The sequence below is a fragment of the Synchiropus splendidus genome, chromosome 13, assembly GCF_027744825.2.
Source record: "Synchiropus splendidus isolate RoL2022-P1 chromosome 13, RoL_Sspl_1.0, whole genome shotgun sequence".
NCBI lineage: Eukaryota > Metazoa > Chordata > Actinopteri > Syngnathiformes > Callionymidae > Synchiropus > Synchiropus splendidus.
This window is the reverse complement of record NC_071346.1, coordinates 9,804,955-9,819,658: the sequence shown is the minus strand read 5'-3', so window position 1 is coordinate 9,819,658 and position 14,704 is coordinate 9,804,955. Positions and strand designations below refer to the sequence as shown.

Here is a 14,704-nt window from a genome sequence, read left to right as displayed (position 1 = left end):
CCGCCACATGTTCAACAATTAGATCAATTACTGAGTCATGTCACATCATTCGTGGTAATTTTGCGCAAAAACTCAAATTAAATGTGCAGTACACATCTGTCTGTCATGAGATTGTGTGGACGGGCTGGTTGCGGGTCTGCTCCTGTATATGTGTGTGGAGTGTGAGTGTGTGAGAGGGACAGAGAGAGAAAGCGGAGGAGTGCGTGCTGGTGTGTGTGTAATTAAAACAAGCGATATTTTTTTCTCTACACAAAGATTATCCCTCCATCCCAGCTGGTCCGAGTTGGATTTGACCACCCGACAACCAGGGAGAGGAAATCTCTTTGGGGATGAATCCAAATTGGCACTCTTGGTGATTCTTTTTTACAAAATTGCGACAAGTTTTAAGACAGAAGCTAAATCACGATGACCACACCTGGTGCTCCAGCGGATTTGTTGGCGTCAGTCATACGTGAGGGGCTTCTTTTTCTGTGCGCGTCCCATTGATTCTCAGTTGCAACCTGTTCCATTGTTGTGGCATTGCGAACAGTTTTGAGCGCTAAAGGGCACACTGACGCTGACAAGGACAGACAGCCATGTAGACTCAGTGGTCTGAGCACATCTGTCCTGCTTTTTTTTTTTCACACAGATTTAAAAGCACCCTGCGATGTAATGAGGTCAAATCAGCTAACTGCTCCATCATGTGAAATTAGAGAAGCGCTAGAGCTCTGCATGGACAGCTGAGACAAGTCAATTTTGGCTCTCAGTGAAAGGAAAAGTTTAAGTCACCGCTCTCTTCAGTCAATGAGGAGAAATTTACAGGTGAAAAGCTTTAGCGCCTGCACTAAACTCCACTTGAAGTGAGCAGGGAGGACGTTTTTCAAGGTTATACCGAGAGAACCGAACTATATATTGATTTTTGTTTTTTTTAATTACTTTGTTTAGCACAACGCTGCTGTTCTATTTACTCTGTCGGCTAAATCAATCCAAATGATGCATTATGGTTCAACTCCCAGAACAACTCTCAAAGATTTAATGACAAACAAATGTGATTCTTTGAGGTTTAATAAAGACATTCATGATTGGCCTAAAAGCAGTACAGACAATCAGGTTCTCAAGGAAAGTCTGATATAAAAGCAAACACAGAACGTTGATATGATCTGATCATGTCGTTATGGCTGCCCCTTTATATAAATACATTACAAAAAATAGTTAAAAATACATTTTTACATCCTCAAACATCCTTACAAAATGCAATTTTAGTGCGCCCGTGCCCTTCCAGACCACATCCATCGGGTCAAATAAGAATGAGAAAAGTGTGCGGACGATCAATAGTAGGCACATAAATCAGGATTATTAAAACACACAACCTGTAGTCTGTGTTATTCAAATATTAACTGGGAAGAAAGTTTAAATTCTGCCATTTTATGAACTATTTTACTGGCCACACTGCCTTCTGATGTAAAAAAAAATCAGCATATAAAGGGTTATTTTTAAGAGCCTGAAGTGGCATGAAGCCAGCAAGAAGGTGTGGATTTAAAGGAGTAGGAAGTCCTTTAAAATGAAGATGTTTACAACTTACAAATTATTTCTTATGCCACCATAAATCACCAGGGGGATTGTTTCAGATCAGTTCTCAACAGCAATTGAAATAATTCATTTATTTTCAACATTATAACGCCTTCTTTGCCTGATAACATCTTGTGATATTTAATCTGCCATATTGAATCACAAACATAGTATGTAAAATGCATAATTTTAACTGTTCTTAATGGTTTGCTTCAGTAAACTGCTTCCACAAGATATTAAAAATATACTTCTTATTACCATTTAATATCATGTGACTTCAATATTTTATAAAAATATGAATCAGAGGACAGTGTGGCAGTTCGATTATTGTCAAGATTGTTTAAGTGTTTTTAGGACCAGATATTTTGGTCCCAGATGAAGAATTTTTAGTTGTATGTAGTGATGGTGCACATATATTGAAAGGTGCTAGACTCTAGCTGTACTTCTTAAAATATCATCTGTACCTTTTGAATGTGCATAATACAAAATAAAATCATTCCAAAACGCTCCTCTCAGTCAAATCTCAAAGAAATGTTTCATCATAGTTTTCACTGGGATCCAGTCTAGAGTTTCTGGAGATTGTCTGGATGACTTCTGAGAGGTCACTGGCTGCCCTCGTCACGCTGTCATAGGAAGGTGGTGAGGACATGGACGTGGCCTCTGTGGTCTGCATGAGCTCCACCCCCTCTGGGGTGTAGTGCTGTATCATGGAGGCGATCAGCCCCTCGGTCTCTGGAGCATTCTCCACATCCACCTCCGTCTCGTAGTTGATCTGTCGATAGAGGTACGACGCCTGCTTCATCTGCCGCCGCACCAGATGCCTCCTATAGCATCTCTGAATGATGATGGCCGACACCTCTTCCATTTTGTGTCTTAGTGTGGATGTGATGGGCTCGTGTGAGATCTTGGATGGGTTCGTCACCATGAACTTCTCTTCCATTTGCTGCTTGAGGGCGTCCATCTCACCAGACTCTCCAAGAACTCGCTTTGTAAAGGCAAACAAAATATCCAGGCAGTGGATCCGGTCCCCACTGACCATGGGGAGATCCATGGAGATGAGTTTGATCTTGTTGGGCTTGGCGATACGCAACGGTTCCGACAGCGTGTCGGCAAAGTTCGACAGCTTTGAGAACTCGATAAACTGCGTGGCCTCAGAATCAAACTTCTCCCACACCTCATAAAACATCTCAAAGTCGTCCTCGCTCAGCGGCTCTGTGCTCTCCTCCGTGGCCACACTGAAGTTCTCCAAAATTATAGCTATGTACATATTCACCACAATGAGGAAGGAAATAATGATGTAGCTCACAAAGAAAGCGATGCCCACTGAGGGACTGCCACAGTTCCCCCGAGTGTTGGTGCCAGTGTTGACATAGTTCACGTCGCACTCGTCCGGGGAGCCGGACATTATCGGGCTCAAGAGGTTGTCCCAACCGGCTGAGGTGCTGATCTGGAAAAGGCAGATCATGCTGTTTCCGAAAGTCTCAAAGTTAAACATGTCATCTATTCCGTCCTGTTTTTTCACATAGGCAAAGTTCGCCATCCCAAAGATCGCATAGATGAACATGACCAGGAAGAGCAGGAGGCCGATGTTGAAGAGGGCTGGCATGGACATCATTAAGGCAAACAGCAACGTCCGTATTCCCTTAGCGGCACGTATCAGTCGAAGGACTCGTCCGATCCTGGCCAGCCTGATCACTCGAAACAGAGTCGGAGATACAAAATACTTTTCAATGATGTCAGCGAGGACGATGCCTGTAACGAAAGAAATGTGATCAGAGAAGGTAGAGCTTAACCCGAAATGTCTCTTCTAAATCTGGCTCTCTTACCCACAATAGACAGAATTATCACCACAAAGTCAAAGATGTTCCACGGGACTGTAAAAAAGTAGCAACGCAGAGCAAAGATCTTCATCATGCACTCGGTGGTGAAGATCACGATGAAGACCAGGTTGATCTTGTTGAGGATGGATTCCATGCGGTCGGACTGCTCATCCGTTTCCACCATCATGGTCACCATGTTGACGATGATGAGCATCATGATGATGATGTCGAACGCTTGTTTGGACACCAGATCGAAAAGAAACGCCTGGAGAACGTTCTGTAAGACGAAAGGTTCAAAATATCAGGGCGATGTTTGAGCAGGTGCGTCGCAGCCAGCTGTGTTACCGCAGGACGAGGGATCGGCTTCTGAGGCTTTTTGGTCCCCAATTTCTTCATGGCGTTGTAATACTTCTTCTGCTCTTCCGTCATGAAAATATCCTGCCCCCCTAAGTAGAGGCCAGAATACACTACTTTATTTTACAGACATTTGTTTTGAGCTCTACTTGCAGAGACAATAAAAATGGAATCCATGACACTGATTATACGGAGTGAGCTGCGCTCCCCATCTGCTGCGGGTTTAAAAAACTAATCCCTAATGTGACCATCGATGATACTCATCTTTCTCTTCTGCTGGTTGAAATTGTCGATGATGACGCCGATGAAGAGATTGAGGGTGAAGAAGGAGCCAAATATGATGAAGACGACAAAGTATAGGTACATATAGAGGTTAATCTCCCTGATGGGTTGCTCCTCCACCTGCAAACAAATGGGCTGGTTAGTGCGCGTGAAGGGATTAAAATTTAGGCAGGGATGGAATTATACTCACTCCTCTTGAATCCACTGCTGCGTGCATTATTTCCATCCATCCTTTAAACGTCGCCTGAAAAAAGCGTTCACTGGGTGGTTAAGGATTATTTAATACTCCAAATTAAGTCTAAACTGTGAAATGTTGTCGGAGGTGAATGGTGATGTTTGACTTGAACCGCCGGAAGTAATTCAGCCGTGCGCTGACACACTGAAGAGATGCACATGTATAAGGTCTTGAGACTGATCTAGTGAGGTTCATTGATTAGTATATACGTCCAGATCAAGGAAGAAAACATAACTTCCTGTGTTCCTGCATACTTTCATGAAGGTTTGTTGAAACATGAATCTGTCTGTCTACAGCTTTACATTTAGCAAATTCGGCTTTTGTAGACTAACTCCTTCACTACTGAGGCACTAAGAAGGTGAGTCATCTTCTATTTCACACTGACAATGCTGGAATGGGGCTTGACAGGTGTCAGTGCATGAATAAAACTAAAATAAATTCCAGATTTTACAAGAATAAATATGCACCACTAGTCTTTATTATTTGTCTAGACATTTTCCTAACTCCAGCTTCTTCCTTCCTCATGATGCCCAATCCCTTTCTATTGAGTACTTTTACTGAAAATGAATCTAGGCATTTCTTGAACCCACCACTTGCAGTAGAGACAGGTAGCCGAGTCCCACATTGTCGAAGTTAACCTTGACTTTGGTCCAGTAGAACTGCGTGTCATTCATGGCGAGACAGTCCGACTTGTTGTTGATGATGGAGACGTTGTGGATGAAGCCGGTTCTGTTCACACACTTCCCAAACTTGCCGGCAAATAGGTTGACGCCCATGATACTGAAGATGAGCCAGAAGATGAGGCACACAAGCAGCACGTTCATGATGGAGGGGATGGCTCCGATCAGAGCGTTCACGACCACCTGTCGGGTCAAAGAATAACTTAAGGTTTATGGGAAATAGCTTGACTCCACTCTGAGTCTCAGATGCAACCCCTTTTTTAAAGTCAGGCTTATGCCTACTATAGCTGTCCAAAAATATCTGGTATTTTATGGAGTAACTTTACATCATGTACTTATGTCATCATGAGAGATGAACTCAGTTGCATTCTCAAGAGGTCTCTTAAGGTTATAAGACTATATTTTGAGCAGATATACTAAGACAGATGGCTCCATGAACCACCTCCCACTGTCTCCCAGGGTTGACATGTAGAGTGTGTTCTGAGCAGCTAAACAGCTGGCCTGCCAAATTCTCTTCCTCCTGTCCTGTCAGGTAATTGGAGTGAAAACATTTTCTGCTGGGGTTTTCAACACAGGATCAACGGAACATTACCGCCGAGCATCTTTCTCACCCGCATGCCTTCGAATCTGGACAAAGCTCGCAGAGGTCTCAAGGCCCGCAGCGTCCTCAGGGACTTGATGGCAGCAAAGTCTGAATATCCAAGCGAGTTTGCGATCAGGCTTATCAGAGACACCTACGGGTTGAGAATAAAAAATGGCGTTTAATTGAATTGTATGTTCCTTTATTAATGTCTAGGACATTTTACATTCGTTTCCCAGCTTGAGGTTAGTAAATCTATCCATCTCTACGGTTGAAAAATATTAAAATTGGGACAATATAATAAAAACTTTAAAGACAGGGAGACAACATTGGAGTTAGCTTTGCAATCAGGACATTCCACAGTTGGGAACCATTTTAGAAAATTTGGTGGTCAATTTTAATTGAATTTAAACTTCCACTCTATTCTACATCCAAAACGGACAAAGAGGAAAGATTATATTCCGCTGTTGAATGACCCTTGGAAGAGTGACAATGACTGATGATGACAAAAACACAGACTGGTATGCACGTATGTCCACAACATGCGTGCATACTCAACAGCTATACATGCATATCACATGTATGTCTATATATCAAATAGAGTGAGTTTTATAAAGAAGCATAAAGAAGCACTTGTCAATTTGTTGTCCAATTTGAACCGAATCAATTGTGAAAATCATTTAGGGCTTGTGAAGTCCCAATGGCGTTTATTTCTTTATAAAAGTCTGCATACAGATGTGTTTCACCAATATATCTATAGAAGATACTTCGTAAGACGAGTGTACAAAAGTAGAGGGAGCATCGTCCCTCAAAAAACTGCATCTAATTTTACGCATCAAATCGCTACAAATAGATATAATATTTGTTTTAAAACACCTTTAACATCTGCAACATGAGCACAGATTCATACAGCACTCTCGTAACTGACCTGGGCACGAGTGTGACTCTACATAGATAGAACTAAACATACTTCAATCACCAGATCTTCTGTAGATAAACCGTAGAGTACATGGCACCGCATTTGTGCGATGATACAAAAAGCCACAATCCTGCAGTGAGTAATCTCAGAGTTTGAGCTGCGTGCGTCAACTCCCCTGGTTTTGATGACAAGAAGGTGGCTTTTGATATCAGAACACAGGCGCGTTTGTGATGCAGATTTTCATACTCACCTGCGACTTGCTAACTAGCACTTACCCTAACAATAGAGCGGTCAGTGGCGATCTGTGTAACAGCAGGTGAAATAGGTTTTTATACTCACTTCACTTTTGAGAAGTTTTTTTTGATTATATTATTACGGTGGATGAATTCATTTGAAATTGATATCTGATCTGACTGTCTTACTTTATGACTATACTTTTTAAGAATACATAACTATATACAGTAAGTTATAGTAGAAATATGTTTGTAGTTCAATTTTCTTCCTACTTTTTGTGGATATCTAGCTTGTACACTATGGTTGCAACTATTTTGATATTCGACTAAGTCACCATTTATGGGTAAACGAACATGCCAACATGTCTGACTGTAATGTTCTAAAAACGTAGTGCTAAAAAAAAAAAACTACAGTATTGCATAGTGTTAAACATTATTCCTAACCTATAATTAAATTTTGCTTAAAATGTATTGTGGAAAATAGGCGTCCTTTGATGAGTCCTTTGATCTGAAATGGTCCCATACTTGAACAATATTTTGCTTCATGATGGACATGCAGCTACTGGGCAGAGGGATAAACCTGTCATAACTAAGTCATTGCAGCCGTATTTTCATATATTTTCATCCTTATACTTCTGTTTTCTCTTCCCGTATATTTTCTCACATTTCTCAGTCTCAGGTGCACGAATGTGTTTGTTTGGGAGCAGACCTGATCCTTTACATGAACCATTCACAATGTCATTTGTGATGTTGCAATCCTGGATGGAGATACAAATCTCCACTCAAGAAAACAAGGACAGTGGTGGCAAATGGAGCGCCGACATTCGACACCATTTAAAATCAGGTTAATAATCAATACAGTTATTCCTGCTAAGGTTTGAGTGTACCTTGTTAAACTCTAGAGATCTGCTGGGTTATGAACTGTTATCAGTGTTTCCCTTTGAGTTCTGCTCTGATAATAGATGGTTAATATCTGACATGGTTCACTGAAGGTCTACTCACATCCACGATGAGGAAGTCCAGCCAGCACCAGTAGTTGGTGAAATATTTCTTAAATCCGTAGGCGATCCATTTGAGGAACATCTCCAGCACAAAGATGTAGGAGAAGACCTTGTCAGCGTACTCCAACACCACTTTAATGACCTTCCTCTTCTCAATATAGATGTCCTCAAAAGCCTGAAAGGTCGACGAGTCAGAATTAGAAATCTGGATGATTGTATGAAGCTTCATCAGTGAGATCAAGAGAAAAAAATGAGTGTGTTGTGAGAATACCAGAGCTCCGCTGCTGAGCAGGATCATGAAAATGATAAAGGTCTCGAACCAGCTGTGTTCCACAATCTGGTAACAGGTCTTCCTTAACCTCCACCAGGCCTGGCCCAGACCGTGAGTGATGTCCACTTCACAACACTGACAGTGTCGAATGCAAACTAATGTGGGAAGTTGAATTCTCAGTGAGCCCAATAAACGCATATAAACCAGTCAAATTTAGATGTAAACAATTGCATACACACATTCAGGGAAGCATTCTTCTGGCTCCATGCAGTCTACTGCCATGACAGATAAGGTGTCCAGCTCCTCTCCAGCCTTGCGTAGGTCCACTGTGCTGCCTTCTGACAAGCTGATCTTCTCCTGGAAAAAACAGTCTCATTGTAAATTACGGAATACATTCATTGAGCCTTTTGATGTGCCGCAGGCTTCTCCGCCCGGCTGCAGAATTTTCCAGCCGGATTTACTCCATCACAGCCAGCGCACCTACACGCATCCTCTTCAATCTCTCCTAAGCCTTAATACAGTTTTGATGAGATTTCCGTGTGTTGTTACAGCAACATATTTAATGAGGTTTAGGGGACAAAGGTGATGAGGAAATCCAATAAAATGCTACAGTCCAGAGTAAAAGAGAGCAACGTCACCAATCGAAGCCATTCTGTTAGGGGCATTTAAAACACCATAATCCTTTAGTAAAATAATATTGTGGCCTGCATGGAAAAAACTAGGGATAAACATCTGGAATAGTCAGTCTGACATTGACTGTATGCAGCTTCTATTTGTGATGTGTTGAGTAAAATATGTCACACTGCACTACAATAATGACACACGCAATTATTATTTTAATAATAGTAAACATAAAAGAAACATTTTTCAGTTCAAATTCAATTGTGAAACATCATTCCAGTTGTTAGTAGGTCTGGATAAACTCCACCAAATAGCACCTCCCAGGGGAAAATCATCATAGAACACCCTGCTGTTTATAATCTATTGTTTATATTTGCTGTTTTGGTTGTATATGCTGCCATTGTGGCTCCGGCTAGTAGAAAAACATGTATTCATTAGGTCTGTTTGTCTTTAATGAGTTTTCCTCTGTCACTGTCAGTGTGTTCCTCTTGTTTTCCATTTCTATGTCCCCTGGTGGCTGAAGCTGGTGTGGAGAGCAGCTGCGCAGGAAAAGAAAGAGCTGCCTGGTTATGCTCAGTGGGGAGTTTAATCTGCTCTGCAGGGACCAGCTAAGTATCTGGACTGGTGTGGTCTTCCTGCCAAAGAGTGCACAAGCAACACGCCCCCCTCAACTATCTTTACGGTGGGAATATATGCTAGAACAATTTTTAAAAAAAATCAAAGCGTGCTGTGAGGGTGTTTATATTGTTGCCTCACTAACGGAAAGATCCACAGCAACATCGGCTGTATTGAGATATCAAGTTTCTCCACATATGTTACCTTGTCTGTCTCACGGATTACCAGATTATTTATCCAACAAGTCTACTGATCCACATCCTCCGCAACCATGTGACGTGATTAAGTTTTGCAATGTGGGGATTAAAGCTATGACAGCGAACCAAGTCTATTTGTTCTGTTTGTCAACAGATCTGAGTGACAAAAAGTAATAAAGCGAACATCTGTCTTCGCTGAATCAGGCTAATATTTGTGTGTATTTTGCCTCATCATGCGATGATGACTTCAGGATCCGCCCACCAACACTCTTCATTCACCTCACCCGAACCACCCGCCCACATTCACACCATTAATCCCATCGAATCATTGCTCCGGCCTTCCAGCACGTCATCCATCATCTTACCGAATCCCTGATCTGGCTCCTGATCTGTGCAACCTTTTACCCGCCCTGCCCCTTTTAGAGCTTCGTTTTGGACTGCTTTCATGGCACTTCTGAGCTTTTCGACTCTCTGACATATTGAGATATCTGGACTGTCTAAGGTGGACTGGCTAGTTCCGGTAATATTCTCCTGAAACTCACTTTGTGGTCTTCATCCTCAGATGAGTCTGTGATGTCATCCTCATCCAGGAACTCCACATCAGACTCTCCAGGAGCGATGGGAACGATGACAGTGAGGTTGGGGTTGGTCATGTAGCTGTCCCCCTCCGGTACGATGTACTTCTCCCCGTAGCGTCCATAAATCCCTCCATTGCTCTCCACATGGTTACCGGCCAGCTTGCCAGACAGATTGGCCTCCCTGGCCTTCTTCTGATCGCGCCGCAGCAGCCGGTTGAAGAGGTCAGCGATGACTGCGGCCAGCCAGGTGATGCCGGAGTATATGCGGGCGATGGCCGCCTGGATGTTGTTTAAATCGCAGTCTTCGTCCGGGGCAGAGAGGTTGTCGCAGCTGAAGGAGCTGAGTAGCAGAGCCAGGAACAGATTCAGCACCTGCAAAAGAAATATTTGCTTGCCAATAACTTCAAACTGCGCTAACACTTTTATGCTTCAATTCTTCATTGGGAATCAGGTCATTTATATTTTCAACTCAAAACATCCTGAACTTTGCGATCTTATACCACCTCTTTGGCATCTCTTAAGAAAAAAGAAGCGTAGACTGACCCAACAAAATGACACTAAGAACGCTTAAACAAACAATGTGTGACTTTTGTTTCCTGCCACATATGGCCTTTTATGCCGTCACTGTGAACTCAAGTTTCCAAGCATCCGATTCCCAAGTAATCCCTCTACAAGCTTAGAGAGCAGCAGAATCAAACACTGTGTGCAGATGTGTGAGCACCCGTGTGTCGTCGTGTGCGTCTGCAATGTGCACAGTCGCTGCACAAGGATCATCTTTAGCCACTGAGCCAGTCAGAGATGGGGAGCATGAGCAAATGATTAGTGATGCATGCCCTCCGACCTTCTCGCCCCTAAGCATCCTGGATAATCCTCTGGATAAACAGCTTTCCCACAATTCATGTGCAGAGAAGGCTCCCACTGTTAGACTTTACAAGGAGTGCAGTTCAGACCCAAACTTGTACAAGATAACTGTGTCACAGTGTCGAGGTGGGGAGAACATAGGGGAGCATGAATGAAATTGACGTCTTCAGACAATATTTTCTATTCAGTATACTTTGGTATTAATATGTTGGTAGTCTAAGTCATGAACGCGCAAAACTAAATAGCTATAAAGAAAGAGTTGAAGATGAATCATATACTGTCTCTTAAAACTCCCATCCAAATTGTTAAATATAAAAAACAAACAACATACCAAATATCAAAATCACTTCACAAACTAAGAAGATAAAAGTAGCTCTTTCTCATTTGACACTACTTTACTGTTTATGCTACTGCATATTTTCTAACCTGAGCAACAGGTAGCTAACTGCAAGCAACACTAGCTGGTAATACTCATTACCAGGAAACTGGAGGCCTCAGACCGAAATTTCGTTGCCATCATATAGTAATATGTTTTGTGCAATGACAATAAAGAAAGTCTACGTCTAAGTCTCAGTCTCATTATGTTATCTATAAATGTGATGTGTATGAATCGCAAATCTTTGTTTTATATTTTTACTTTAATAATAAAGACAAAGATTAAAACTTCTGTCATTTCTGGATTAGCTCCGCCGCCACAGCCAGGGGAATACCAAGTGATAATAAAATGCCATGTAATTTCATTGGCCCAATGTCCAATTATATTGCTGCCAAGGTTGTTTTCTTAACTAAACAAGGTAGATGAGGTATCATGAAACAGTATTGCAGGGTTGATGAAACAGTGTCCTAATTTTCAGAGTTCACTAGATGTTGGTCTGCTCTGAGGTTTCATTGAATTAGTTCTTCAAGTCAAAACATTTTACAGCAGACATCTGGTGGCCTCTGAAAAAGTGGACACTGCTTCATGAAACCCCATTAACCCTTCAACCCTGTATCATGGAACCTCATCTAACCGTCCGTATTGATGTTGGCGTCCCTTTGTCAATACATATTCAGAGGAGACATCACACATAATTTACGGACCTTTTTAGACCAGTGTTGCTTATATACCGTATGTACAAAGTCTTATTTTTTTCGTCATTCTGGTGGGCTCAGTAGTCTGGAAATTATGTTATGTAGTTTTTGTGTACTGACAAAAAATAAATTTTGATGCAGCTAGTTGTTTGTGCTTCCTGGGTTTTATTTGTGACAGCTCTTTACCATCCTAGATTAGCATGTGGACGCCATATTGTGAAACTAAAGACTGGCGTTACGACTGGAGTCGATGACATCTATTTAATTCCTTGTGTCACCAGTTATCTTCTTATTATCTGAAGAGACGACAAACTCAGATGTGGCCTCATCTGATCTCAGCGTACTTTGATCTCTTACCCTTAAAGTTGAGCTCATAAGCACTGGATAAAGGAGTTCAGGACACAAGGCAGGCTGTTTGCAGACAATGCACATGGAGATGACCCAACAGATGGTTTATAGGTCGCCCAGACATCATCTGGTGGAAGTACGCTAATTTGGAGTTGGATGACACAATATCTCGCTCAGTTTGTTGTTCAAGCTCTTAAGGTTGAGGTCAGCTGTTTCTGTCAGACAGATAGGCATGTTCTGTTTAATTCATCAGTCAGATGACTGATCACTGTTGGCCGGGATCCCATTCTCGTGATATAGGACCAACTCACATGTAATCCGATCTTACTTAAGTCTTGAGTCGATTAGGCACACTAGCGTGCAATATCATTTCTCTGTTGTGCAACTTCCTATTGCTGTTATGCAATTGAAAGAATATATATATGTATATAACTATCTGAATTTATGCCAACAGCAGCGCCTTATGACGAAAATGATCAGAGTTGACTTGTTTGAGCAACCATCCCTGAGCAACTCTAACATTAAAATTGAAATCTATACTTAATCATTTAAAACCAGTTATTTTAGTTGCATCATATGTCAGTACATATTCTCTTTTTTTCGCAAATATTTGCAGTTATAGGCAAACAGTAACTAACTGAGGGAGACCATGTGTGACGTGACAGCAGGGTTTTGGGTAGAGTCACCGGAAATATCTCATCTGCAGCACAGTGAGGTGGGATGGGTTTTTCTCATAGTGACGGACGAAGGTAACTCAACCCTAAGGCCTCGGCTTAGGTTATAAACCAATAGCAAAGTTCTGTTAGAAGGGGGAGCATGTACGAAATATTTGAGATAGTTACCTGGATGCAACTCCAGTTCAGTGAGAACATGAGGGGCCCTCTAATTGCTCAGCCAGCTGGGCCTTCTCTCCGTTGCTGAGTTTTAAAAGGGACAAATTCAAGGAATAAGGGCTTATATAGGTGGCTAGCTGCTGTTGCTTCATCTGTTTTTAATGTGATATTTGTCTTTCATATATTCAATCCTTGTTTGTTGCCGTAGCAACCAAAGTTACTCCGTTGTGGGAACAGGCAGCCTAATCGAATCGAATCGAATCGAATCGAATCGAATATAATGTAATATAATGTAATATACAAGTAACATCTGACTTACGACCGGGATCGGTTCCGACCCACTGGTCGTAAGTCAGATTGGACATCAGCTGAATGCCATTCAAAATAGCAGACGCGAGGGTTATAGGTACTACTGTCGTGGTAGATCACTGTGGGAGAGTGAGATGCTGGGATACAGTGCTGCCGTAACTGTCGTATGCGTTGCCGGGCTGCTACGTGCTGCGGTGCCAGACATTGAATTAAAAAAAAAAAAAAAAAAGCATCTGCTGGCTGTGGTCGTAAGTACGGATGGACGTAAGTCGAGCAGGATGTAAGTCATTACTTGTAATATAATATCATATAATATAGTATCATGTAAATCTTTTTTTATTCACAAACCTGTTGTGTGTATTGTGGTGCATGACAAAGAGTGTAATAACGGACTCACCACCAGGTTTCCGATGACCATCACCAACATGAAGACCAGAATGCAGAGAGGTTGACCAGCCACTTCCATACAGTCCCACATGGTCTCGATCCACTCCCCACAGAGCACCCGGAATACAATCAAGAAGGAGTGGAAGAAGTCCTTCATGTGCCAGCGAGGCAGCTGGCAATCGTGAGAGATCTTACACACGCAGTCCTGGTAGTTCTTTCCAAACAGCTGCATGCCCACCACGGCGAAGATGAAGACGATGATGGCCAACACCAACGTCAGGTTCCCAAGGGCACCCACCGAGTTCCCAATGATTTTGATGAGCGTGTTGAGAGTCGGCCAAGACTTTGCCAGTTTGAAGACTCGCAGCTGAGAAAGGGAAAAGCCTGTGAAGTGTCATGCACCTTTGTTCAGTCAATTCACATTTAAAAAAGAATATCAGGTACCAGTCTAAAGGAGCGAAGGACGGAGAGGCCCTCAACGTTAGAAAGACCTAGCTCCATCAGACTCAGACAGACGATGATTCCATCAAAGATGTTCCAGCCCTGTTGGAAGTAGTAGTACGGGTCCAAAGCAATGAGCTTCAAGACCATTTCAGCAGTGAAAATACCAGTGAACACCTATAAAAAAAAGTTAAGAAATATTCATTAACTTCACATTAAATGCTTCTTATCACTATTTAGTATCACAAAATACTAAAGAGTGGCTTACCAGATTGCCCACAGAGAGCATGGTGTTAAATTCCTCAGTCATCGGGTAGTGCTCAAGGGCCATGAAAAGGGTGTTCAGCACAATGCAGATAGTGATGCCCAAGTCCAAGAACGGATCCATAACCATGCACTTGACCAGTTCCTTTAACCTGAGCCACAGTGGGGAGCAGCCCCATATCAGGTACTTCTTTGCAAAAGTGTACCAGCAAGGGTGACACTTTTGTCGAGACTCCTCCAGCTCTGCGAAGACAGG

The 14,704-nt window shown here is 42.3% G+C and overlaps 1 protein-coding gene across 1 annotated transcript in view; it reads right to left on the bottom strand.

Moving 5' to 3' along the window:
* Positions 1 to 1,041: 1,041 nt before the first annotated feature.
* The window catches only part of LOC128770068 (sodium channel protein type 4 subunit alpha B-like), a 28,456-nt gene continuing 14,793 nt past the window's right edge, over positions 1,042 to 14,704 (bottom strand). The window contains exons 14-27 of the mRNA XM_053884301.1: positions 14,453 to 14,691; positions 14,188 to 14,361; positions 13,754 to 14,110; positions 9,899 to 10,306; positions 8,163 to 8,280; positions 7,924 to 8,078; positions 7,654 to 7,827; positions 5,531 to 5,653; positions 4,830 to 5,102; positions 4,195 to 4,248; positions 3,987 to 4,124; positions 3,714 to 3,818; positions 3,375 to 3,645; positions 1,042 to 3,300 (exon numbers count right to left, since the gene is read on the bottom strand). Coding sequence (XP_053740276.1) covers positions 2,072 to 3,300; positions 3,375 to 3,645; positions 3,714 to 3,818; positions 3,987 to 4,124; positions 4,195 to 4,248; positions 4,830 to 5,102; positions 5,531 to 5,653; positions 7,654 to 7,827; positions 7,924 to 8,078; positions 8,163 to 8,280; positions 9,899 to 10,306; positions 13,754 to 14,110; positions 14,188 to 14,361; positions 14,453 to 14,691 — 3,818 coding nt within the window. The 3' untranslated portion in view covers positions 1,042 to 2,071. The remainder of the gene's footprint in view (positions 3,301 to 3,374; positions 3,646 to 3,713; positions 3,819 to 3,986; positions 4,125 to 4,194; positions 4,249 to 4,829; positions 5,103 to 5,530; positions 5,654 to 7,653; positions 7,828 to 7,923; positions 8,079 to 8,162; positions 8,281 to 9,898; positions 10,307 to 13,753; positions 14,111 to 14,187; positions 14,362 to 14,452; positions 14,692 to 14,704) is intronic.